Raw genomic sequence first — 26006 nt, forward strand, 5'->3', positions numbered from 1 at the left:
CCTGGAGTATTGCGTACAGTTTTGGTCTCCAAATCTGAGGAAGGACATTATTGCCATAGAGGGAGTGCAGAGAAGGTTCACCAGACTGATTCCTGGGATGTCAGGACTGTCTTATGAAGAAAGACTGGATAGACTTGGTTTATACTCTCTAGAATTTAGGAGATTGAGAGGGGATCTTATAGAAACTTACAAAATTCTTAAGGGGTTGGACAGGCTAGATGCAGGAAGATTGCTCCCGATGTTGGGGAAGTCCAGGACAAGGGGTCACAGCTTAAGGATAAGGGGGAAATCCTTTAAGACCGAGATGAGAAGAACTTTTTTCACACAGAGAGTGGTGAATCTCTGGAACTCCCTGCCACAGAGGGTAGTCGAGGCCAGTTCATTGGCTATATTTAAGAGGGAGTTAGATGTGGCCCTTGTGGCTAAGGGGATCAGAGGGTATGGAGAGAAGGCAGGTACGGGATACTGAGTTGGATGATCAGCCATGATCATATTGAATGGCGGTGCAGGCTCGAAGGGCCGAATGGCCTACTCCTGCACCTAATTTCTATGTTTCTATGTTTCTATAAACACCAGAACTGGTTTGATAAGAGTGACCAGGAAATCAGGGTTCTCTTGGTACTAGAAGGGGACCACCATCCTTGCAGGGAGGTTTGCTAGTGCTTGTTACGAGTGATGAAACCAGTGGGATGAATCCAAACAGTGCAACATGACTCATTTGTAGAAAATGGAACAGGCTAGTGCAGCAAGGACAGTAAGCAGAGACAGGAAGGGAACCTTGAGAGAGCCGGTAGGTTGAGCTTTATTTACTTTAATGCAAGGAGCATTAGAGTTAATGTAAGGAGCATTTCAAGAGAGAATGGGGGTCGACAAGGATCCTTTTACTTTGACGAGGCACTCCGCGGCGGCGTATAAAAGCCGGATCCGGACCAAAAAGTGGTCAAACCCAAACGCCCGCAGAGTCCTCAGCAGATACTGCAGAAAGAGAGGAAGGCTTTCAAAGTGTACATTGGGATATAGATCAGCTACAGAAATAGGTGGCGAAATGGCAGATGAGCAAGTTTAAGGTGTTGCACTCTGGGAGATCAAATGCCAGGGGAATGTATCTAGTTCATGGAGCCTTTAACCGCATTGATGTAGAAAGGGATCTTGGGATCTAAGTATATAGATCTCTGAAAATGACAACATAAGTAGATAGAGTGGTAAAGGAAGCGTATGGCATGCTTTCCTTCAAAGATTGGGGCATTAAGTATAAGAATCAGGAAGTCATGTTGCAACACTATAGGATTTTGTTTAGGCCACATTTGGAGTATGGTGTGCAGTTCTGGTCGACCCATTACATGAAGGATGTGAAGATTTATGTGGGAGTGCAGAAGAGGTTTACCAGAATGCTGTGTGGGTTGGAGGATATTCACTATAAGGAGAAATTGGACAACTTTGGATTGTTTTCTCTTGAATGTCAGAGGTTGAGGGAAGATAGAAGTATTTTAAATTATGTCAATCCTAGATGGGGGTAGACATGGTGGAAATGTCAAATACTAGAGGGCATAACTTTAAGATGGGAAGGGTAAAGTTTAAAGGAGATGTGTAGGGCAAGTTTTACTTGACACAGATAACAGTGGTTACCCAGAACGTGCTGTCAGAAATGACAATGGAACCACATATAATATTGCCAATTAACAGGCTTGATAGGTACATGAATATATAGCTGTCCATTCTTGCTGTTTAGTATTCCCATCACATTCTTGTGAAATACTTCCTTGCGGTTAAGCTGCTCAGGATTCCATTAAATACACCATTTATTTGGAATTATGGCATATTGGTAAGGACTTTAGTGGATTGATGTTCACCAATTCACAAAGTACCCAGAATCAACTCAATGATCAAACCAAAGAAGAGCATGTGATGTTAAGTGGTAGATAATTTATTTTCTTGCAAATCATTTTTAAACAAATCAAACAGGAGTTTCTCTCAGACCCGAGCCAACTGTCAGTCCTGTGCATTGTAGAAGTAGGTAAACATGAAGGTAGAATTAAAAAGTGAAGATACCAGACATAACATAACAGATGAAAAATAAAATAGATGTGATATTAGAGTTAGGGGAACAGTAATTACAACTTAACTTTTACTGTGTTCAGTGTATTAAGATTAGTTTCTGAAGGTATAGAAAATGTTAAGATCAAATTAAACTACAAATGTCGTGTACAATTGTTAATTTTCAAAGATTAGCAAAATACTTCTCAGATTTGCAATCAGCAAAGATGCAACTGGCCAATGCTTTGTTCTCTATAACAGAGATCATTTGAACTTTACCACGCAAGGGTTTGACAGTATAAATGGAGACATTGTTTTCCAATGGGGTGAAATCAAAGGTTCAAAGGTCAGTTTATTGTCACATGTACCAATTAATGTAGTGAAATCAGAACCAGTACCACAAATATGATCAAACACAAACCCATTGAACAACATGGGGGACACTTCTTCACTCAACCTGTCTATGCGTAACTCACCCCTACAAATAACTGCAACAGATAGTAGAGAATTGAGAAAAGTTAAAGAAATTGCAGGATTTGTTGGAATTAGAAGATGGAAGCAGTGGATGTGAAGGAAAAACATTGTACAAATCTCTTGGGCTGAATGGCCAGTGTTCCAGAGAATGTGGAGCAGAGAAAATCTATACTAATGGTTGGAATAAACATAATGGTACAATTCCAACTTTAAAATATGTGGTCACAAAATTCTTCCTCGCAGAATTTGCTTCAATTCTGTCAAGTCCATTAAATTGAGATGGGATAAGTTTAGCTCAGATGGTTTACATATGCTGGTTACCTGAATGGAATACCAGCTCAAAGATGAATATGAATCAATAATCCACTAAAGCTTCACTGAAGGTCACAGTTATGACACATACACTGAATGATTGTACACCACACCACTTTATTTAATGTCAATAATGATGTAAAATGAATGGGCCCAGACATAGAAAGGATGATCAAATTAGATTAACTAACAGATCTTTGCTTCCCAAGACAGGTGGAATGATTTGCTTGGTGACACCAAATCTTGTTATTTTCTTCCCTACAAGCTATGATAAAAACTCTGGCAAAACCTTTGTTCAGTTGCCACACCTTGGGAATGACAAAGGCTGGGGCATGGGGGTGGGGGTGGGGGTGGGTTAAGGAGTAGACTGCAAGAGTCAAGCTGATGTTCATTGCAGTTTTAATGTGCCGCTTCCCATCTCCCACCCCACCTCATATCTGGCATCTGGTGGTATGAAAAAAAATCATAGTAACTGATAAAACAGTAAAATGGTTCTGGAACACTTGGGACTTTGGTAGAGCTGGGTGGCAGATTTTTTCATACAATTGGATGTTATTCCAGTTAACTCTCAACTCACTTACAAAAACATTACACAATACAGTGGTATAACAAGCTTTCCAGTGGGCTCAGGTCCCTTTAAGAAGAGTGCATGGACTGAGGCCGGTGTGAACCAGGTGCCAAACGATTGGGGCAGCAGATTATGGTGTGTTACTATTGCTTCCATTGGTTGAAGGGTGAACAGCCAGAGGAAGAGACTCAATCTGTAAACACAAGTTTCACAAGAGTGAAACTCCCAACATATTGAACAGGGTCTGGAATGATTGTAGACTTGCACAATGCCTCGTATGCATAATTCCTTAACCTGATATTAAGAGTGAAAGAAGACTGGTATTACTCAATAAACAACTCGTACTTGTTTATTTGAGTTAATGAGCGAGAATTCAGTGCTTAACACGAGTCTGTCTATACACATATACATACACACACACACACACACACACGGTTAGTAGCATGAGTGACACCAAAATATGTCCTTAGAATGAGCTAATACAAGCTTTAATTATTGAGGTGAACAACTGTTCTTCATTTCTAAACCATGATCAGAAGCAGGGACAAAAGAATGGAAGCAGGTCATGCAACCGAGAGAGAAAAATTAGAAATGTAAGTCATTGAACTGACACACAATTCTTTCTCCATCCATTGATATTACCGAGAAATTATAATGTTGAGAATTTTTTCTCATCAAGTTTCCACTATTTGTTTATCTTTCCTGAGTAGGAACCTGGGCAGATCTTCCTTGCAACTGTACCAACCTCAGCACAGTATTCTATACCACATATTATGCCACATATCAAACTAGTTTGCATTGTTTAACTGTACTCATTTTATTTTCATCAAATGGTGTGGAAGCATATTCAAACCGACACCCAATTACTTCTGTGGTTATGTGAACTCTTCCATCAAAAACAAAGAGGGTAACAGGTGCACTGGAACACCACCCACAGGTTATGTTTCTAATAAATGGCTAATGTGGAGTCATTTCTTCTTTACCATCATGTTTAAATCTTAGAACATCCTACCCAATAACTTTGAAATACCTTGCAGCATTCAAGATAATCTTTTGTCACCTGTTTGATAGCACTTAGGGATGACAAGTGCTGGCTTTGCCAGAGACACCATTAACTTAAATCATCAAAGTAAACCCCAAGGTCTTAATCAGTCCAATCAGACCATCTTAATCAAAATATCCAGCACAAACGGCTACTTAAAAGCACAGTCGTGACAAGGAAAACCAGCCTTGTAGTTCATGTGTTGGGAGACAGCTGGAGCATGAGGACGGAGATACACAGTACAAGAACACACACAAGAAACATATTGCTACAAGCTCCTGCACGATCATCTGTGACCCAGGGTTTCACAGGACTGGAGATTAACTTTCTCAACCACAGCCCTTCCAAGAAGTCCATGATCACCATTTTTAGTCTGTGATTCGAGTTCATCGAACTACATTTGTGTGATTTCAAAGTGCAGTCACTGATCAGGTTTAAAATAGGTCCTGGACTAATTTGAAGCAAAATGCAATTTTAAAAAATAATTAATAACAGAAACGTGCTAAATTCCAAGCAGTGCTAGCACTGTACAGCAAGTCAACCAAGTATTCTCTTCTGATCAAAGTAGGCTTCCAGTCTATACAGGGCATAATCCTGAAACAAAAGAGACATCACCTTAGTTCTTCAGAGAGCACAAAGCAGAATCATCTCCAATTTATAAAGTGGGAAGCAAGTGAGTGGGTGAGCCAGTCAAGGGAGGATGCTGTGGTGGAGGGGAGGGACAGTGCAAGGCAGGAGGGCAGGCAAGGATGGGAAAACAAGGTGCAGGAGCAGGCTAAATTGGTCAATTGTTCATCCTCCACGATTCAGTACTATCATGGCTGACAAACTCTTGGCATCAACATCAATTTTCCCCCATTCCACCTCATCTTCAGTGCAAATGTCGGAATATATTTTAGGTGACATAGACATCGTCTCCACCCTATGAGAGAAGGAAATCTATCTTCTGTCCAAAATGAGCGGCCGTTATTCAAAATATGCTCATGTTACAGATACCCCCACAAGGGAAGATAGCCTCTTTCAACATTTGTCAACTATTTCATCGGGGGATATTCTGAATGAACTTTCTCTGTACCATCTCCACACCCCATACCTCTCACATAAGGGACCAGGATCCCACCAACCTTCCCAACTGCTTGCATATTAACTTTTTCACGTATTCCACTCCCCAAACCATTTACAACAGTTTTCACGTTGTTATATTGTGTTTTTTCCAAACTTTCATCCAAAATAGATAACCCCATTTCCCACAGCAGTCTTCATCTCCCACTTCATCTCCCACTCACTACATCCTTTGTGAGCTGTGCACTCTTCAACTTGCTAACCCACTTTGTCTCATCAGCAAATGCCCGTCATTTCATCCCGATCAAAACTGTAGATTATATATAGTTGCACTAGCTACCGATTGCCAATCCAGAAAAGAACCATTTACTCATGTCGGTTAGCCATTTCACATCCCTTGCCAATGTATAACCCCATTCCTGTCCTCTCTTAACTTATGCACAAGAATGGGAAGACAAAAAAGATGAGGTAGTGTGTAATGAGAGGCAGAAAGACACACAGACACACATAACTCACCATGTAACCAAACTCAATTGTGGAAAGCTTTGCTTGTATAATAGCCCAGAGTGCCCACAGGTAGTGAGAGGCTAGGGCATACCTTAAGAAAGTAATACATAGCATCAGTTAGTTAAAACAGAAAAAAAAACCTTCATTGGCCCAACTTCCCACAATTTCATTCTAAATCTGCCGTTATTACTGACAAACAACTAATCAATCCGGTCTGAAGAAGGGTCTCGACCCAAAACATTGCCTATTCCCTTCACTCCATAGATGCTGCCTCACTCGCTGAGTTTCTCCAGCAATATTGTCAACAATCCATCCCAAAAATCATGCACAGGTCACTGTAAAACAGCACTAGAGGAGTTTTACTACGAGTAATACACAGCTTTAGGTCAGTGTTCTCCAGTCTCCTTAAACGGGTTGGAGAGGTACTTTGGAGCTGAAAGTGGTTGGGAGGGAGGGGAAGCAGTGAGGCAGTGAGACTGTAAATGTAAAGGTGAGATTGTGGCAAGAGATTGGAGCTGCACTGTAAGTATTCATGGGAGGCAAAAATCACCGAGGCAGATAAGAAATATATTCCAGGAAAGGCCTCACTCTACTTTGTTAAACATGAAATACAAAACAGAGGCTATAACTCTTACTACCCAAGATGTGCTTTAGCATTTTCTGTATTAAAAGGTCAGTGCCCTCTGGGGCTTTCAATCTTGCTACCATGGCTCATGACTCCATTTAGCATGAACATCTACCTCATAAGAAGAGTAAGAGGTCTTCAGGTTTCACATGGAGAGTAGATTAAACAGCATCTGCCAAGTCCACCAATCTTTAGATTCTAGCAGTTACTTGTGCAGAAAAGCACAGTTTAGCTGCCAGCCTCACCATCCTTATATCCCCACTGTTATAAAACCTCTCACTAACTTAACCCCCTGATTATTCCATACAAGTGCCCAACCTGTTGATCTCAATGATCATCTCTTCTTCAATTTTCAACTGATCATCATGCACCGAGTCCCCTTTATTCCCCGAATATTCAGAAAGGTAATGTCTGATGAAGTGAAGCTGAGGAGAAATAAGAGTTTAAAGTTATTTAATGAAGTAGACAAATCACATTTGCTGTTAATGGAAGTTGGCCATGAATGTTTTTGAGACATGAAGAATTCCTGATGGCAAGATTCTCAGAATCAAGAAACAGCTTCTGAAAGCGTTTCTTTAGAGGCCTAACATTGACTTGTGTGACCAATGCCAGATGTTGTGGTAAGAGGAAGAATTTCCCTTCCTTTTTCACCTTGTGTAGATACCCAAAGACCAGCTTGCTGTTGTCAATACCTGCTGCTGTCGGTTGGGATAATTCTCCATATTAGCTTTGAAGAAAGGCCACTGATCATAAGTGTAGTCATACATCCATTCACAGAAGTGATTTCCAATGTCAAAGTCCCTGCGAACCAAGACAAGGCAGAAGGTACACGTTAAGCAGCAGTCCTCCCTTTCCCCCGCGCTCGCCCTCCAACAGGAACCCAGATTCCCATTGCAACCCATAGCCCCATCACTCCTCCCCAACCAGGGAAAGCTAATAGTTAAGCCCCCAAAGAGTGATTGCCATTGAGGGCAGTGGTCAGATCCAACCTAGTTGCATGACCAAAACGATAAATAGCCTGTCCAGAACAAGATTATGTCACCTGCAAATATGGCTTGGCTCTAGCTAATATCGCCAAAACCAGAATGTACTGGTGGTTTCCAGTTCGTACTTATCTGTGGTTTTTGGGGAGGGGGTGGAGGAAATTGGGGAAGGAGGGAGGAGTGTTTCTTGGTCACTTGTCTGAAGTATCCAGCCTGACACCTATCCATATTCTCCAGGGCTGCTGCCTGACTCGCTGAGTTACTCCAGCCCTTTGTGTAAATCTTTGGTACCCATGCTCGTGTTGGAGACTTCGGATCTTAGCCTAATAGCTCAGAGGTCATTACCTGTAGTTGTAGCTGCTGTACTCAAAATCAATCAGCATCAATTTATCTGTGGATGTTGCGTCTTTGTCCGCCAAATAGAGAATATTACCTTGAAAAGGGGAAACAAGGTAAATCAGAAAAAGCATTCAGCAACATTTCAAGAATCTTCTCCATACTGATTTAGAATAGGTACATGGATTTTGAGGGGTTTCATTTTTTTCTCATCAATGTACCATGTCTCTACCCCTTTCCATAGGGACCACTCCCTTAATTCCTTGGTTCACTCATCCCTTCCAACCCAACCCAAACCACCTCTTTCCAGGTATTTTTCCTTGGAACCGCAGGAGGTGCAACCAGGGATCCATCCAGGTTAGTCAGGGTATTGAGTATAGAAGTTGGAACATTATGTTACCTTTGGGTTCAGTTTTGGTCACCCTACTACAGGAAGGACGTCATAGCTGGAAAGAGTGAGGAGCAGATTTATGAGAAGGTTACCAGGACTGGGGGCCCGAGCTGAAGGTCGAGCAGGCTAAGACTTTATTCCATGGAGGGCTGGAGACTAAAGGGTGATCTTTTAAAAATATAATACCATGAGGGGAATAAATAGGGTGAATGCACAGTCTTTTACCTGGCAGAGGGGAAATCAAGACCAGAGAATATAGATTCAAGGTGAGAGAGGAAAGATTTTATAGGACCCCGAGGATCAGCTTTTTCCACACAGAGGGTGGTGGGTATCTGGAACGAACTGCCAGGGGAGGTAGTTGAGACCAGTACTAGTACAATATTTAAAAGACATTTGAACGGGTACATGGATAGGAAAGGTTGAGGGCTATAGGCCAAACACAGACAGGTGGGATGAACATCTTGGTTGGTTTGGCTGAAGGGCCTAGTTCTGTGCTGTATAACTATGACAAATAGAAGGAGGAATTGAGAGGGCTATCAAGCAGCCTTAGATCTGCGCTTCGATTATTTGTCTGGATTCTTCCAAATTCAAACAGCTCAAAATTTCATGTTAGCCTTAGGGTGTGTCCAGAAGCCTCACCACACTTTTAAAAGCAACCCACTTTCAGGACATCCCTTTATCTGCAAACATCCTACTCCAAGTTCCTGTCTAATACCATCAAGGTTGGCACTGTCCCAATTCAAAATGTTAACTTCTGGACCTCCCCTGACTTTAACTATTATAAAGCCAACAGAACCATGGTCGTTGGTCCCAAAAGACCTCAGTCATTTGCCTTGCATTACTACAGAACAGTAATGTGTTCAGACACACTACTAAGGGAACAATATAGCTCTGAACAATAATTGACCAGAACTAATTGCAAAACATTTGGTTGATACTGCAGCCTGTCACAGCTCAGCTGCTCATTCTGTCAATTAAAAGCCCCCCCGATAGAATACTTATTTATTCTACACCTTTACCTTCCTGTACATCATTATGACAAAAAACCACAGGTGACCATGTGGCTTCAAGAAGCGACCTGAAAGAGGGGGATAAAAAAAAAATCACTAAATTAGCATATGACATTGATTTCTGAGAGTGAGAAAGAACAGGAAAAGATGAAAAAGTATTAACCTCAAGTTTCTGCCAATGAGCAACATCCTCCGATTATTGTCTGGTCAAATAATAAGGCAATGATTAAAGTAAAGTTAAATTCTTACTTTAAACTCGCCAACTCTCCTGGCAGGTTGAAAGTCTTCAGTTTATTAAACTTTTTCACATGTGCCTCTCTGACGAATGTCAATCCCATTATCTGCTTGAGATACCTTAACAAGAGGAGAGAGATGGTCTTTAATAAAACTACTTAAATGATGAACACAAGACCACTGGCTCGCCCCCGATTAAGCCTGCATCAGACAATCTTTTGAAGCAAAAATAAAGATGGACATTTATCCCTTCAAACCTCCGCCATTCAAAAGGATCATTCGAAAGGCTCACCCTTCATTTCATTACCTTATTTTCTATTCACCATGCAGGACCCGGTGCAAGGACTAGGCCTCTCCCTCCCCCGGCTCCAGGCCGCTCGGCCCGTTCACCCCACAGCCCCCGCCTCAAATACAACTTCATGACCGACATGGGGGGGGGGGGACAGAAAAAAGGAAGAGGAGGAGCCAGAGGGCTGAGGGAGAGCTGAGAAGGGGAGGAGACAGTAAGGGCTACCAGAAATTGGAGAAGTCAAGGTTACGGAGGGAACGGTCTTTGCGGAAAGCAGGAGATGGGAAGATGTGGCGAGTGGTGGGGTCATGTTGGAGGTGGCGAAAATGATGGAGGATTATTTGTTGTATGTGACGGCTAGTAAGGTGGAAGGTGAGGCCTTGTTATGAGTGGGGGGGGGGGATGGGGAGAGAGAGCAGTGTCACGGGGTATGGAAAAAACCATGGTGAGAGCCTCATCTATAGTAGGGGATGAGAACCCCCGTTCCCTGAAGAATGAGGACATCTCCGATGCCCTGGTGTGGAACACCTCATCCTGGGGGCAGATGCGGCGTAGACGGAGAAATTGGGAGTAGGGGATGGAGTCCTTACAGGAAGCAGGGTGGGAAGAAGTGTAGTCTAGATAGCCATGGGAGTCAGTGGGTTTAGAGTGGATGAACTCCCCTTCTCAGCTCTCCCTCAGTCCTCTGGCTCCTCCTCTTCCTTTCTTCTTCCCAGCCCCCCCCCCCCCGCTGAGTTTCTCCAGCACTTTTGTCTACCTTCGATTTTCCAGCATCTGCAGTTCCTTCTTAATCATTTTGGTGACTCTTGATTTCACTCCTCTATGGATCCAAGTGACACATTTTCACTTCAATACTCCAGATGCAGTCTCACCTGGGTTCTGCATGATAGCAGCAAGGCATTCTTAGTGTTTGTGCTGAACATGATACCAAGTTAAACTGATCTCATCTGCCTGTGCATGATCCATATCTCTCTATATTCTGCACTTCCATGCGCCTATCCAAAAGCCTCCTAAATGCCACTATCACATCTGCTTCCACTATCACTCCTCATAGTGTGTTTCAGGACCCCACCACTCAAAAAAAAGGCCCTCACGTCTCCATTAAACTTTCCTCCTATCATCTTATACCTATTCCCTCTATTACCACTCTGGGAGAAAAAGGATCTGACTGTCTACCCTACCTATGCATCTCAATTTTATATTCCTCTATCAAGTCTCCCCTCAATCGTTGTTGTTCCAGAGAAAACAATCCAAGTATATCTAACCTCTTTCGGCAGCCGAAACCCTCTAATCCAGGCAGCATTCTGGTAAACCCTCAACAAAGCCTCCACATCTTTCCTGTAATGGAATGACCAGAGCTGTATGTAATACTCCAAATGCAGTCTAACCAAAGTTCTATAGAGCTACATCATGACTTCCTGACTCTTATATTCAATGCCCCTAGCAATGAAGGCAAGCATAGCATGCGCCTTCTTAACCACACTATCTTCTTATGCTGCCAACCTCTAAGAGCTATGAACTTGAACTCCAGGATCCCATTGCATATCTATGCTGTTAAGGATCTTGCCATTAACTGTATACTCTCTCCTTACATTCAACCTCCCACATTGCAACACATCACACGTGCTCCGGTTAAACTCGATCTGATATTTCCCCATCCATTTCTGCAGTTGGTCTATATCCCGCTGTATCTTCCGACAGCATTCCATTCCTCACCACCTGCATCTCCATATCACAAACAGCAAGGGTCTCAGCATAGATCCCTGCAGAACTCCATTGGTCACAGAGCTAGAGCCAGAATATCTACCATCCATCACAACCCTCCTATCAATACACCAGCTCTGAATGTATATGACCAAGTCATCATGAAACCCCTACATCTTAACTGCTGGATCAGCCTACCCGGAGGGGCCTTATCAAATCCTAACTAAAATCCACTGCTAACAATCTCCTTCATCACTTTCAATCTCCTTCATCACCTCCTCAATAAAACACTCTATCAAGTTAATAAGACATGACCTGCCACATACAAGCATCTTTCAATCAATGCTCCAATTTGGGTTCTGTAAAGGATAAGGAATTTACACATTTCCAGGTCTAGATCCGGTCATATAAAATGCACAGCAAACGAGTTCTACTATTTTTCCTTGCATTGCGCTTAACAATTTATCAAATCCATTTGGCTTCACGGCAACAGTAGTTGGGGTACTTACATTGGCAGTTCAATCTTTCTGGTTTCAGATCGGCTCATTTTTATTTGAACAAAAGGTTTGGAGGGTATGTTTATTTGAACAAAACGTTTGGATGGTGATAGTGGTAAGGGACCAGCTCATACCCATGTTTAGTAGCAACAAGACAAAGCAAGACTATTCAAAGACAACATTTGTAGGAGTATATTTACAAATAGAACCCTGGTCTAATCCACCCAGATTAGTTGGAAAAGGACAATCCAAGGTTTAGAAGCACAACAGAATTGTGAAGAGGTAAATTAGAAAAGAGGCAGCTAAGAGAATACCCATTTTGTAATTGCTGTTGCATTGGTCACTATACTCTTTCCCTGTTATTCACTCCACTCAAACTGATGCAGATTCTGGTCAGTCATACCTGTCCATAGTCTCAAACAGCCACTTTGGTTCTTTGTTGAAGGGCATGACCATTCCGTGGAATCGAGACATTTTTACTGCTATCTCTGCTGAAATATCTGGAAGTCCCAACTCTTCAGTCAGCAGTCGACGGCTCTAGTCAGACAGATTGAGGATGCCACATTAAATATATGCAACTTTCCAGCCCATCCGTCATAATAAGTGCACAACCTCACTAATATAGGCATCACTCAACTACAAGAAAAAACTTGAGAAATGGGGGGCTAAAAGGTGCAGGAAAATTTTGGTTTCACATGTTCCTAGTTTGGCACCAACTACCATCAGCAGTAGCCAAATGAATTCTGAAGTGTGTAGACACATCCTATCTGCTCAAGTTCAAACAATTGCCTCAAAACTCATTGGCCGGCAGTTCATTCTACATCAAGACAATCATCCCAACCATATTGCTAAAGCAACAGAGGAGTTTTTCAAAGCTAAAAAATGGTCAATTTTTGAGTGGCCATCAATCACCAGATCTGAACCTAATTGAGCATGCCTTTTATATGCTGAAGAGAAAACTGAAGGGGACTATCCCCCAAAACAAGCATAAGCTAAAGATGGCTGCAATACTGGCCTGGCAGAGCATCACCAGTGAAGACACCCAGCAACTTGTGATGTCCATGCATCGCAGGACTTCAAGCAGTCATTGCATGCAAAGGATATGCAATAAAATACTAAACATCGCTACTTTCATTTACATGACACCTGTGTCCCAAACATTATGGTGCCCTGCAATGGGGGAGGGGGGACTATGTATAAACACTGCTGTAATTTATACGTGGTGAAACCAAAATGGATAAAAATGGCCTTTGTTAAAATCTGGCAATGTGCACTTTAACCACTTGATTTTTTTCTAGTACAAATCTCAAATTGTGGAGTTCAGAGGCAAATAAATAAATGATGAGTCTTTGTCCCAAATATTATGGAGGGCACTGTGACTGAAACAGGTGAAGGATCAGGAATTATTCAGTACCATCCCATCTAAAATATCTATAATAGAATAAGGTCTGCTGCTCAGCCTTTTGGGCATTATGCTATATTCAGCACACTCCTAAATGCTATAGAATGCTGTGTAACCCAGTTGTACAAGGACATCACTAAAGTGACAATCTTATAGCAACGACACTTTAAAACAGCAGCTATATACTATATACTCCAAGCATTCAGATGAGCAAATTTAAGGTGGTTTTGATCTGGTACATGTCAGACAGTATCTCTGGAGAACGTGCAACATTGACGTTTTATGTCTGAAGAAGGGTCTCGACCCAAACCGTCACCTATCCATGTTCTCCAGCAATGCTGTCTGACCGGCTGAGTTACTCTAGCATGTCGTGTCCTTTTAAGGATAAAGGTTCTGTCTGCATAAAGAATCTGAAGAACTTCCAATCAATGGAGTAAGAACACTAAAATTAATTGGTTTTGCTTCCATTCATAGTGTTGTAAACATTTACATTAAATTGGGAAGAATATGAACAAATATGTCTTTTTGCAAGAATGCACAATGAGATGATACAGGAATGGCACTTGTCCACATGCTAAAGAATATTTTAGACATTGCTTCACTATTGCTTAAATATACCATGGAGTTCTTTATCACATCTGGTGTATAAATGCTGCACAGATCTAATCTCCCACCAGCTGCACAACATAGAGGTTAGCAAAGGAAACAAACCAGGTCCACCCATACTGAAGCATGGTCTGGACTGACAATAACAAGATCTTAAAATAATTGTGTGAAGGAGATGAGAAATAAGAGGACATGCTACAAAGAGAATGCACAAGTTAATTTCATTTTTGGCCACTTACTATGCCAGCAGGTTCAATACCACCTCCAACTGCCAATTCTAGTCAACAAGCCCAATGCAGTAAACCATTTGCAACCAGTTCAGCAAGGCCTCTGATGAGTAGGGTATCCCCATAGAGGATGAATGACTGTACATGGATGCTGCAAATGGTGCAGGAACAATTTTCAAATTTTAAAAGTAACACAGGAGAGAAATAACTTCATACTGGAATGTATTGCTCCAAACGTCCCCGCGGAAACACTCCATATAATCTTGGTCCCAAGGCACGTTCTGCCAATACAGCAAACATCACGCTCTCCAGTACCAGAGAATCCACACCCTGCGAGGGACAACAAAAATGCCTACTGTCAAAACAGCAAAATTCACATCCATTAGGATGACCACTACTTTCTGGAAATGGCTTTTGAAAACAGGCAGTTTACATTAGATAATAGATTAGCAACTTAAACAGCATCAGGTTAGAAATTATGCAGCATAGAAATAGGTCCTTTGGATGTACATGCCATCAGTGCTTACCTATACATTAATCCCATTTACTTGGTCTAAGGTTTATGCACTGATTCTAGTGCTCGCCTAGAAACAAATATGGATATACCTGCCTCCACAACCTTCTCAAATAATAAATTCCAGATTGCATTCATGCTCTTGGGATGATGGGGAGTGGGGGGGGGGGGGACATTTTTCTCAGATCCTCCTTATCCAAAAGTTATGTCATCTGGTATTAGATACCTCTGATGTCGGTTGAAATTTCTAATGTTTTAACGACTTGGGACCTTCGTAATTTTGTATACCTCCCTCAAGCCTGCGCCTCCCCCCCCCCCCCTCCCCCAACCCCTTCAGCTTCTTCTACATAGAAAACAAACCTAGTATTTCCAGTTTCTCCTTGCTCCTGCATTGTAGTGACTAAAACTGTGCCATATTCCAGATGTGGCCTAATTCATGGGAACCTAATCTATGCAACCTCACTGGCTAATCCAGTCATGTATCCATATGGCATCTTCTACCATATTATGAATCCAGGCTGCCACCTTCAGGAATCAGATTTAGTTTAGAGATACAGCTTGGAAATAGGCCCTTCAGCTCACCAAGTCCACATCGACCAGAGATCACCCTAGTTCTATCCTAAACTAGGGTGATCTCTGACTAGTTCTATCCTAAACATTTACAGAAGCCAATTAACCTACAAACCTGCACGTCTCTGGAATGAGAGAAGAAACCAGAGCACCTGGCGAAAACCCACATGGTCACAGGGAGAACAAACAAACTCCATACAGAGAGCACCCAAAGTCAGGATTGAACCCAAGTCTGTGACACAGAAAGGCAGCAACTTTCTGCACCACCATGCTGCCCTTATACACCAAGGACCCTCTGTTCCTCAGAACTGTCCATCAGTCAAGATGTTTGCCCGACCCTTTAGTCCCCCCAAACGACACCACACTGCAAGATTAAATTCCATCTGCCATTACTCTACCTTTGACTTAAACCAGCATCTGCAGTTCTTTCCTACACATTACCAGCTGACCAATATCATCCTAAAGCCCACAATTACAATCCTCACCAACACCTGTGTCATGTCAAATCAATTTTCACGATTCTACTTTCATAATAATTGAAATGATATAGACAATAAATAAAGGTCCCAATACTAGGGCCTGTGGTACATTACTTCCCACAGGCTTCCATTTCACCCTCTATCATCAAGCTGGCTTTGGATCCAATTTGCCAACTTCCCCTGAATCCCATGTGCTGCAAACATTGGATGAGTTTCCTACATGGACCTTTGTCAAAGACCTAACTGAAGTATATAAACTGCACTGCTCTCATCAATACATTGTTGCCTCTTCAAACAAAAGAAAACAAGTGGTTAAACGGGATGTCGCACTAAAATGACACTGCATTCCTGCCTTTCCAAATACAGTAATTACAATGTTTTTCAGTCATTTCATTCGGACTCAATAAATAGTCCATGAATTATTTGGTTTATCCCCATTCCTTTGCTTGAATAAGGGCACCACATCAACTTTCTTCTAATCATGTTATTTCACCCATGGGCAGCAAAATTAAACACATCAGGGTCCCAGCCATCTCCTCCCTTTCATAGTAACTTTGCCCATTTTAAGCTTGCAAAAGGCATGCAAATAGCATCTTCATGCATAAAATGCTCCAGAATTCCAATATTATCCTCCCAAAATCTCTCCAAATACAATATCCTTCTCTTTAGGGAATAGAAATAAATATTATTTTAAAACTACACTTTCATCATCTGTGAGCACATATTGCATTTTTGGATCCAAATGGCACTTACTTGTTACCCCCAACCCTTCATACATCTCAAATGCTTTTGGATTTTCCTTTTTGATTTGCACCAGTGGTACTTTGGTAACTCACATTTCACTGCACCAATTGGTGCATGTGACAATAAATGTCCTTTGCCCCTTGTCTATAGATTTCTTCATTTGAACAATATGTAGCTCAAGATGGGCAATAAAAGTGTTTTACTTCACCATCCTAGTGTACATTCCCAGGACATGTATAACATCTCTAATGGGCACTACTCTTGCCAAGATCCCTAATTAGATACAAAGTAAAACTCTCCAGACATCAAACATGGCCAGGATGTCATAGGTTAGATACAAATCTAAATATATTCCCTTTCTGCACATTTTGCTTAATGTATGTGGCTACATGAATGGCCAAATTTAAAAATGGGAAATGTACATCAGAAAATGACCCAAGTTTAATTTGGAAACTAGAGATATCATTAGCTAGTAAACAAAACTCCAATCATATTCTTATCACAGTAGTGAGCAATTAATGCAGGATGCCTGCATTGATAAAGCAGGATCAGTTAGCTGCAGGACCATTAGAACATGCATCAAGAGGAGCCATTATTTTTAGTTGGGGACTGGGTAACATGGGATATGGCTTGAAAGTAAAATGAGGGAAGTAGGACCAGGTGTGTATTGGGCCTCTGGTGTGATAAACATATCCACAGGCTTTTCACACTAGAGAAGCAAGAAAGAGATGGGAGTTTTAGACCAGGAATATAGGCAGAGCAAAGAATTGTCCATCTTAGAACTAAAAGTAGAATAAAATATACATGACTAAAAGGTATTAAGTGGGTCCATTGTTTGGTGCTATTCACAAGAGTGTTTTCACATGACTTGAAATCACAAGCACACAAAATTATGTTGCAATTCCCAAACTCTAATATTGCTTAATGAGAAACCAAGTAGTAAAATGAAAGCTGATAACTCAGGACCATAAAAATACTTCAGCATACTGTGGCTTGCAAAGTTTTCATACCCCTTGAACTTTTCCACATTTTGTCACGTTACAACCACAAACGTAAATGTATTTTAATGGGATTTTATGTGATAGACCAACACAAAGTGGTGCATAATTGTGAAGTGGAAGGAAAATGATACATGGTTTTCAAATTTTTTTACAAATAAAAAACTGAAAAGTGTGGCGTGCAAAAGTATTCAGCCCCCCTGAGTCAATACTTTGTAGAACCACCTTTCGCTGCAATTACAGCTGCAAGTCTTTTGGGGTATGTCTCTATCAGCTTTGCACATCTAGAGACTGAAATTTTTGCCCATTCTTCTTTGCAAAATAGCTCAAGCTCAGTCAGATTGGATGGAGAGCGTCTGTGAACAACAATTTTCAAGTCTTGCCAGAGATTCTCAATTGGATTTAGGTCTGGACTTTGACTGGGCAATTCTAACACATGAATATGCTTTGATCTAAATCATTCCATTGTAGCTCTGGCTGTATGTTTAGGGTCGTTGTCCTGCTGGAAGGTGAACCTCCGCCCCAGTCTCAAGTCTTTTGCAGACTCTAACAGGTTTTCTTCCAAGATTGCCCTGTATTTGGCTCCATCCATCTTCCCATCAACTCTATAATAATAATAATAATAAATTTTATTTAATGGGCGCCTTTCAGACATCTCAAGGACACCTTACATAGATAATCGGAATAAAAACTGGGATGAACAATTGTTGTAGTTTATCCATGCAGTCTTTAAATGCCTTCCATTGCATATCCACCGTCAACCCTTTAAGAATCAATTGCCAGTCTATCTTGGCCAATTAACGTCTCATACACTCAAAGTTACCTTTCTTTAAGTTCAGAACCCTTGTTTCTGAATGAATTATGTCACTCGCCATCCTAATGAAGAACTCAACCATATTATGGCCACTCTTGCCCAAGGGGCCACGCACAACAAGACTGCTAACTAACCCTTCCTCATTACTCAATACCCTGTCTAGAATAGCCTGTTCTCTCGTTGATTCCTCTACATGTTGGTTTAGAAAACTATCCCGCATACATTCCAAGAAATCATCTTCCTCAGCACCCCTGCCAATTTGATTCACCCAATCTATATGTAGGACGACAGATGGCACAATGGGCTAAGTGTTCGGCTGGCAACATGAAGGTGGCTGGTTCGAATCCTGCTTGGAGTGTGTACTGTCGTTGTGTCCTTGGGCAAGACACTTCACCTACCTTTGCCTGGGACTAGAGACGGAAATTAGCTACTGATTTGCTACAATCTCGCATATTTACATGCAAATGTTCATTAATATGCACTGTCCCTATAAACAAATTATTATTATTATTAAAGTCGCCCATTATAACTGTTTTACCTTTGTTGCACGCATTTCTAATTTCCTGTTAGATGCCATCCCCAACTCCACTACTACTGTTAGGTGGCCTGTACACAACTCCCACTAGCGTTTTCTGCCCCATAGTGTTTCACAACTCTACCCATATCGATTCCTCATCCTCCAAGCTAATGTCCTTCCTTTCTATTGCATTAATCTCCTCTCTAACCAACAATGCTACCCCACCTCCTTTTCCTTTCTGTCTATCCCTCCTGAGTATTGAATATCCCTGGATGTTCAGCTCCCAGCCTTGGTCACCCTGGAGCCATGTCTCCGTGATCCCAACTATATCATAGTCATTAATAGCTATCTGCACATTCAACTCATCCACCTTATTACGAATACTCCTTGCATTGAGACACAAAGCCTTCAGGCTTGTTTTTACAACACTCTTACCCCTTATACAATTATGTTGAAAAGTGGCCCTTTTTGATTTTTGCCCTGGATATTTCTGCCTGCCACTTTTACTTTTCACCTGGCTACCTATTGCTTCTACCCTCATTTTACACCCCTCTGTCTCTCTGCTCACACATTTAAGAAACTCTTTCCCTTTAACCCCATTCTCGACTATCCCATTTGACACCCCACCCCCCTTATTCAGTTTAAAACCACCCGTGTAGCAGTGGCAAACCTGCCTGCCAGAATGCTGGTCCCCCACCTGTTAAGATACAATCCGTCCCTTTTGTACAGTTCCCCCTACTCCAAAACAGATCCCAGTGATTTAAGAATCTAAATCCCTGCCCCGTGCACCAGTTCCTCAGCCACCCATTCAGGTCCCGTATCTCCCTGTTCCTGCTCTCGCCAGCACGAGGAACTGGAAGCAAACCGGAGATAACAACCCTGGAGGTCCTGCTTTTCAGCATTTTTCCAAGCTCCCTAAAGTCACGCTGCAGAATATTCATCCCCTTATTTCCGACATCGTTTGTGCCGACATGCACTACCACATCCGGCTGTTCACCTTCGCCCTTGAGGATTTTCTCCTCAGTCCGTGACATCCTGGATCCTGACACCAGGAAGGCAGCACACCATTATCGAATCCCGTCTGTTGCCGCAGAAACCCCTGTCCGTACCTCTCACAATGGAGTCTCCCACTACAATGGCGTTGCCTGACGTTGGCCTATTTGGTTTTGGCTCAAAAGCCCCATTTGCTTCGCAAGCCAGTCGCTGCTCAGTGTAATAACGTCTTCTGTCCCGACACCTTCTGTCCCGACACCTTCTGTCCCGACATAAACCCAAGCACTTATTGGAAAACCGCACGTCACAGGGAGAAAATCCAAACTCATACGGATAACACTGAACATCTCTGTCCTTCTCTGGGAGATCCTACTTTGTATTTGTGTTCAATGTTCATCTTTTCCCTCATTTTCTGAGTTACCATTACTACTCTTCTCTGAGCTTTACTCTCAGATCCTGTCACTTTCATCCCAAGGATTCTGTTACTTCCATGATATTCCCCACCCTGCCAGTCCATAGTTTAAACTCCCATCCACTGCCCTACTTGTCCCGGCTGCTCGTATTCTGCTCTCACTCCGGCTCAGGTACAGCTCCTCCCTGTACTGTTATGTGGCAGCTTACTCAGCATTTCAACAGCAATGACCAGTGATTTATACCCACAGGAAGGGACTTTCAAATGGATTGATGGAACTTCACCGTGTCACCGACAATGGGATGCTGGTCAACCTGACAATTATCAAGGCAACGAAAATTGTGGGCACATTCTCCGTAAGTGCAACACTGAGAGAAATGTTATTTTGTTGGAAGTTAATTTGTGACACAGTATTGAACAGTAGGTTACCTCAACAGACCTGCTGTTACACAGAGGGAGTGAACCAACCCCATGGGTCTTTTACTCTGCAGAACTGGACTGACTGCCCAGCAGTTGGAGGATATATGGGATGTAATGCAGGAGTCAGGGGAACAGACACCGAGTGTAACTGTGCAGGAGGAATGTACAAGGGGGGTAACACTGTAGTACAGCGAATGCAGCGCTGGAAACACGTATTCGATCCCGATTACTGGTGCTGACTGTACGGAGTTTGTTCCTTCTCCCCGTGACCTGCATGGGTTTTCTCCGAGATCTTCGGTTTCCTCCCACATTCCAAGGACGTACAGGTTTGTAGGTTAATTGGCTTGGTAAATGTAAAGAAATTGTCCCTAGTGGGTGTAGGATAGTGTAATGTGCAGGGATCGCTGGTCGGCACAGACCCAGTGGGCCGAAGGGCCTGTTTCTGCACTGTATCTCTAAATTAAACTAAACTAAAGTACTGGAGTTAGAGGAAGGTACAGTGTGACAGGGCACATAAAGAAATAACTGAACAGACTGGAAAGTGAAAGGAATGTCCAAAGATTCATTTCAAAATGAATTAAACACAGAAACATTATGCTCAACCTCTGTATATTCTGGTTACATGCTGTACTGTGAACCGTTCCATGTCACTGTTCAATAAAAGACTGCGATGCAGTGGAGCAGTGAACTGATCACAAAACAGAGCGACAGAGAAGATCCAACACACTGAGGCTTGTTCTCCACAAGAGCGAAGATTGAGGGGTGACCAACCTGGGCCGATCTCACTGTGAAGGATTTATAGGGGATGTCGAGAGATGTTTCCTCGAGTGTGTAACCGGTCATAAATGTAAAATAGCCACTGATAAATCAAAGAGAGAAGAGGGAAAATCTTCTTGACTTGGGCGTGGCGGGCAGGTGGAGATCAGGAGCATGTAATCATGGCAGAGCTCAGTTGGAGAAAGGAACAGACAGATGTGTTGATGGGGTCGGATGAAGGGAGGGGGGAGGCTGGTGTGGAGCAGCAACAGTAGCACGGATCCATGGGCCGAGTGGTCTGTTTCTGTGCTCCACATGCAAGGGAACACCCTAATTCTACAAACACTGTGTGTAACGCTACAGATATCGGAATGTGCACTGGTGTAAAATCCCCAGATTTAGACATGACATCAGTTGCAGAAGTTCCAGCTCCAGACATTCCAGACTCTGCTCACATTGTGTGAGGTCCATGGAATAGGTAGGACTGGGTTTATCTCTGACGTCACAGCCAAGGGTGAGTCTGAGACAGTCCAAACCCCCGTGAATATTGGGGGCTTCAGGTTTCAGCAACACACACTCAGGCTGCACCTGACACCTCCACAGGAAGTGACTCCCTTTATTTAAGAGGTAAACTCACCGATCAAGAGTCAGGGAACATTAATGGCTCGCAGACTCTGGCTCAAATAGATGAAACATTTAGACCAGATAGAAAACAGAAAATGCTGGTAACACTAAGCAGGTCAGGCAGCGTCTGTGAAGAGAGGAACAAAGAAAAATATTTCAATCAATGAACGTTCTGTTTCTTCTGCACAAATGCTACCTGACCTATTGTGTATTTCAAGCATTTATTTCAGATTTCCAGTATCTGCTCCATTTGATTGTAGACTAACAGGTAACAGCTTTTCTCTTTTCCTGCTTGTAGGTAATGAACAGTGGAATGATTTGCCCTGTGATGAAAAACATGGTTTTGTTTGTTCCTACAAACTGCAATGTGATTAGAAGACTCCAGAATGATCCACTCATCCTTTCCAGCAGTGGATCCAATGCTTTGATTTCTTTGTAGCCGCTCTCACTGTCTGTGGTGACTGTACTCACTGAGCTTCTCAGCCAATAATAAAGAGAACTGCATCATAAGCTGTGTGTTTGGTGCTGTGTGAGTCCAGTTTCTCGTCTTCCTATCCCACTGTTGCTTCCTCCCCATCTCTGCACTCAGTGCTGCGCTGAGGAGAAGGCGGCACAGACTTTATACAATGAACTAAAGATAGACACAAAGTGCGGGAGGAACCCAGAGGGTTAGGAAGCATCTCTGCACGGACCTTAGCACAGCAATTTGGTTTATATAAAAGACCAACCTAGTGTGCATTGCTCAGCAGTGCACTAACTGGCTACATGTCCTTCGGCCGCACCTGGTGTGTTGGGTCCCGGCCACCGCACCTGGGAGAGAAATAAAGGCTGTGGAGAGGATACATGGGGAGTTAGTGGAATAGTTGCAAGGAGAGAGCTTTCACAGACCTGTGGGTGAGCTGCAGAAGATGAACTGGGACCAGAAATTCCTCAGCACATCTGTAAGAAAACCACTGATGTCTGTTTATAAATCAGCTCAACCGGGTGGTGGGCAATATAGCCCACAATTCTGGCTGGAGTACAAATTCAGGTTAGGGTCCCACCTCCCGCACCCTCAGAGTAGGTTGGCCAAGTGCATGAATCGGACACAGCCTGCAGTTGGCACAGACCAGCGGAGCAGCGGTGGTGGACATTGTCAACATCGCCTGGCCATTCTGATCCCTGTAACTCCAAACAGTGCTGCCGCCAGGACAATGGGCCTTGCAACCCACCTCCCACAACTTACCCCATGGCCGTCCGAAGGGGGTGGTGCGCCGGGTGCGACTGCACCCCCCTTTATTTCCCCAGAGTAAGAAAATATCCCCATAAATTATTTTATTTTTTTAATCGGTGCACAATCAGCGTTTCCACTTTGTGGGAAATCGCCTGAAATTCTGGTTCCGGCCGCTGGAGGAGAAAAAAATGCGCCCATCCACGCCTGCGCAGTTGGGGAAGCGACACAAAATGACGACGTCTTTCCGCGCGTGCGCAGTGGGCCCAGGCGGGATCAGTCTGCCCAAAGATCTTATAGCGGAGCAAGATGGGTTACTCTCACGTAAACGTGTAGTACGCTCACGGGCGGATTCATGGGTGATTATATGACCCATTTTAGCAACCAGCCCCCGCCATCTTGCTCCGCCATCTTGCTTACGGCCAAAGATCGGATCTTTGTTTCCGCAGCGGGGAGAGGGAGTGCGCGGCCCGGGGAGAGGGAGTGTGGGGCCCGGGGAGAGGGAGTGTGGGGACCGGGGAGAGGGAGTGTGGGGCCCGGGGAGAGGGAGTGCACGGCCTGGGGAGAGGGGACAGCGGGGCCCGGGGAGAGGGGACAGCAGGGCCAGGGGAGAGGGAGTGTGGGGCCCAGGGGAGAGGTAGTGTGGGGCCCGGGGAGAGGGAGAGTGAGTGTGGGGAGAGGGGACAGCGGGGCCCGGGGAGAGGGGACAGCGGGGCCCGGGGAGAGGGGGTGTGGGGCCCGGGGCAGCGGGAGAGGGTCATAGGAGGGGGGGGAGATATTGTAGTGAGGGGGAAGGCGAGGGAGTGCCGGGGAGGGATAAGACCTAGTGTGTGTGAAGTTGCGGGGAAGTTTACAATGTTTCTTATTTAATGTCCCTTGTCTAGTCTGAAATAAAGTTCATTATTGGATCAGAAGAAATATAATTGTGTGTGTTATATGATTATATACATTTATATCATTTTCATGTATGTGTGCTTATAAACATTTTATTCTTTAACAAGAATTAACAGAATTATGAACTAACAGAATTATGAATCTAACCCTATATCACACACAAAAACTTCCCCCGCAATGTTAATTACCCTGCGAGTCGGGTCGGTTCCGGTTACTACAAAATCAACTCAAACACTGCTTGTGAGCCATTTAAAAAGAAATGATTTAAAAAACATAAAAAAAGACAATTACCAGAGTCAAATTTTATTCTTGACAAGAAGTATGAACTGACAGAATTATGAATCTAATCCTATATCACACACACAAACTGTTGCCCCGCAACATTGATTACACTGCGAGTCGGGTCGGGTCGGGTCAGGTAGGTTCCGGTTACTAAAATGGGCGGGGAAAAATGCCCAGGATCCCCTCTGTAGCGTACTACACGTCAGCCCATTCCATTTCGCAGGAGTAGCCTATCTTGCTCCGCTATAAGATCTTTGAGTCTGCCATTTGTTCTTCATCCATTGAGCTCGATGCCTCGCGTCTACTCTAGGTAAGTAGTGGAGGGGGGGTGCGGTGCGGTGTGCCCGGTCCAGCGTTCCCATACGCGGCGTCAGGGCCTCGCCAACGACCAGCCTGGCGACCGTCCTCCCGTCGCCGGGCGGGAGTGGTTGTAACTCCAACATCAGACGCCGCTGCGGCGGGGCCTGCTGCCCTCGCCTCCCTCCGCCGCCGGGGCCCAAGCCATCTTCCGCCTACGCCAACCCAGCTAGGCCCACGCCACCTTCATCCCCCCCTTTGGACCCCTGCTGAGCCACGCAACCTTCACCCCCCCACCCCCCCCCCCACCTGGACCTCAGCTGAGCCACGCCACCTTAACCACCCCCCCCCCCTCCGGACCCCTGCTGAGCCACGCCACCTTCATCTTCCGCCCCCCCCCCAATAGAAAGAGGGGGGGATGTGAGAGGGGGGAGAGGGGAGAAGGAAAGGGGGAATATCTTTAATGAGATGTAAAATTGAGGTAGGTTTTAGAGCTATTATATTTTTTCCTCATGAATAATATCAAATAATATCAAACAATTGGAACTGCTTTCTTTGCCTTGATAACATTACTGAAAAATATGAATTCCAAAGTTTGGGACACTTTTTGCAGCATATTTTTTTAACATAATTTGAATATTACAAAAATCTGCATGTTTTCAGGGTCATCATGGATCTGTCCGCAGTAATGCAGCATTCCGTTGATGAAGTTGTTGCTGTGGAAGCTAGGCAGAAGGAGTTGGAAGATCTACTTGGTGCAGTAAAAGGTTAGATGGAAAACAATATCACCGATTATATTCAGAGCTAATTGTGATTCTACTCCTTCCATCTTATAACAAAAGTACTTAACCAATTTTAATAAACTTTGTATAAAATATTGGAAATTTATAAAATATACATTTTAATGAGATCATTATATACAGATGTAACATTTCCATTTCGAGGTCATTTTGAAGCCAATAGCCTAATCGTTAAAGGATTAATGGACACCATATTGCACAATACATTTTAATCATAACATGAAATAAATCCATAGCATTATCCTGTATTTCATTACAGCAGATAGTCTGAAGCGTACAGCGGCATCCTGCAGTGGAAGATCCAAACGGAAAAAAACTTCACACACAAGGGCCGCGGTGATCCCCAAACTAATCACATCGTATTTCTCAAAAGGTAAAT

General features: G+C 43.4%; 1 protein-coding gene across 1 annotated transcript; it reads right to left on the bottom strand.

The window, feature by feature from the left end:
* Positions 1-4909: 4909 nt before the first annotated feature.
* Positions 4910-23374, bottom strand: LOC116984993 (choline kinase alpha-like). Its single transcript, XM_033039353.1, has 10 exons — positions 23370-23374; positions 14520-14658; positions 12472-12605; positions 9594-9698; positions 9354-9412; positions 7953-8040; positions 7317-7425; positions 6943-7049; positions 6009-6090; positions 4910-5024 (listed from the first exon to the last, which is right to left on the bottom strand). Exons 1-10 carry the CDS (start codon positions 23372-23374, stop codon positions 4968-4970), a joined length of 885 nt encoding a protein of 294 aa, XP_032895244.1. The 3' UTR covers positions 4910-4967.
* Between the last annotated feature and the right edge of the window lie 2632 nt (positions 23375-26006).

This window comes from Amblyraja radiata, chromosome 21 (genome assembly GCF_010909765.2).
Source record: "Amblyraja radiata isolate CabotCenter1 chromosome 21, sAmbRad1.1.pri, whole genome shotgun sequence".
Taxonomy (NCBI): Eukaryota; Metazoa; Chordata; class Chondrichthyes; order Rajiformes; family Rajidae; genus Amblyraja; species Amblyraja radiata.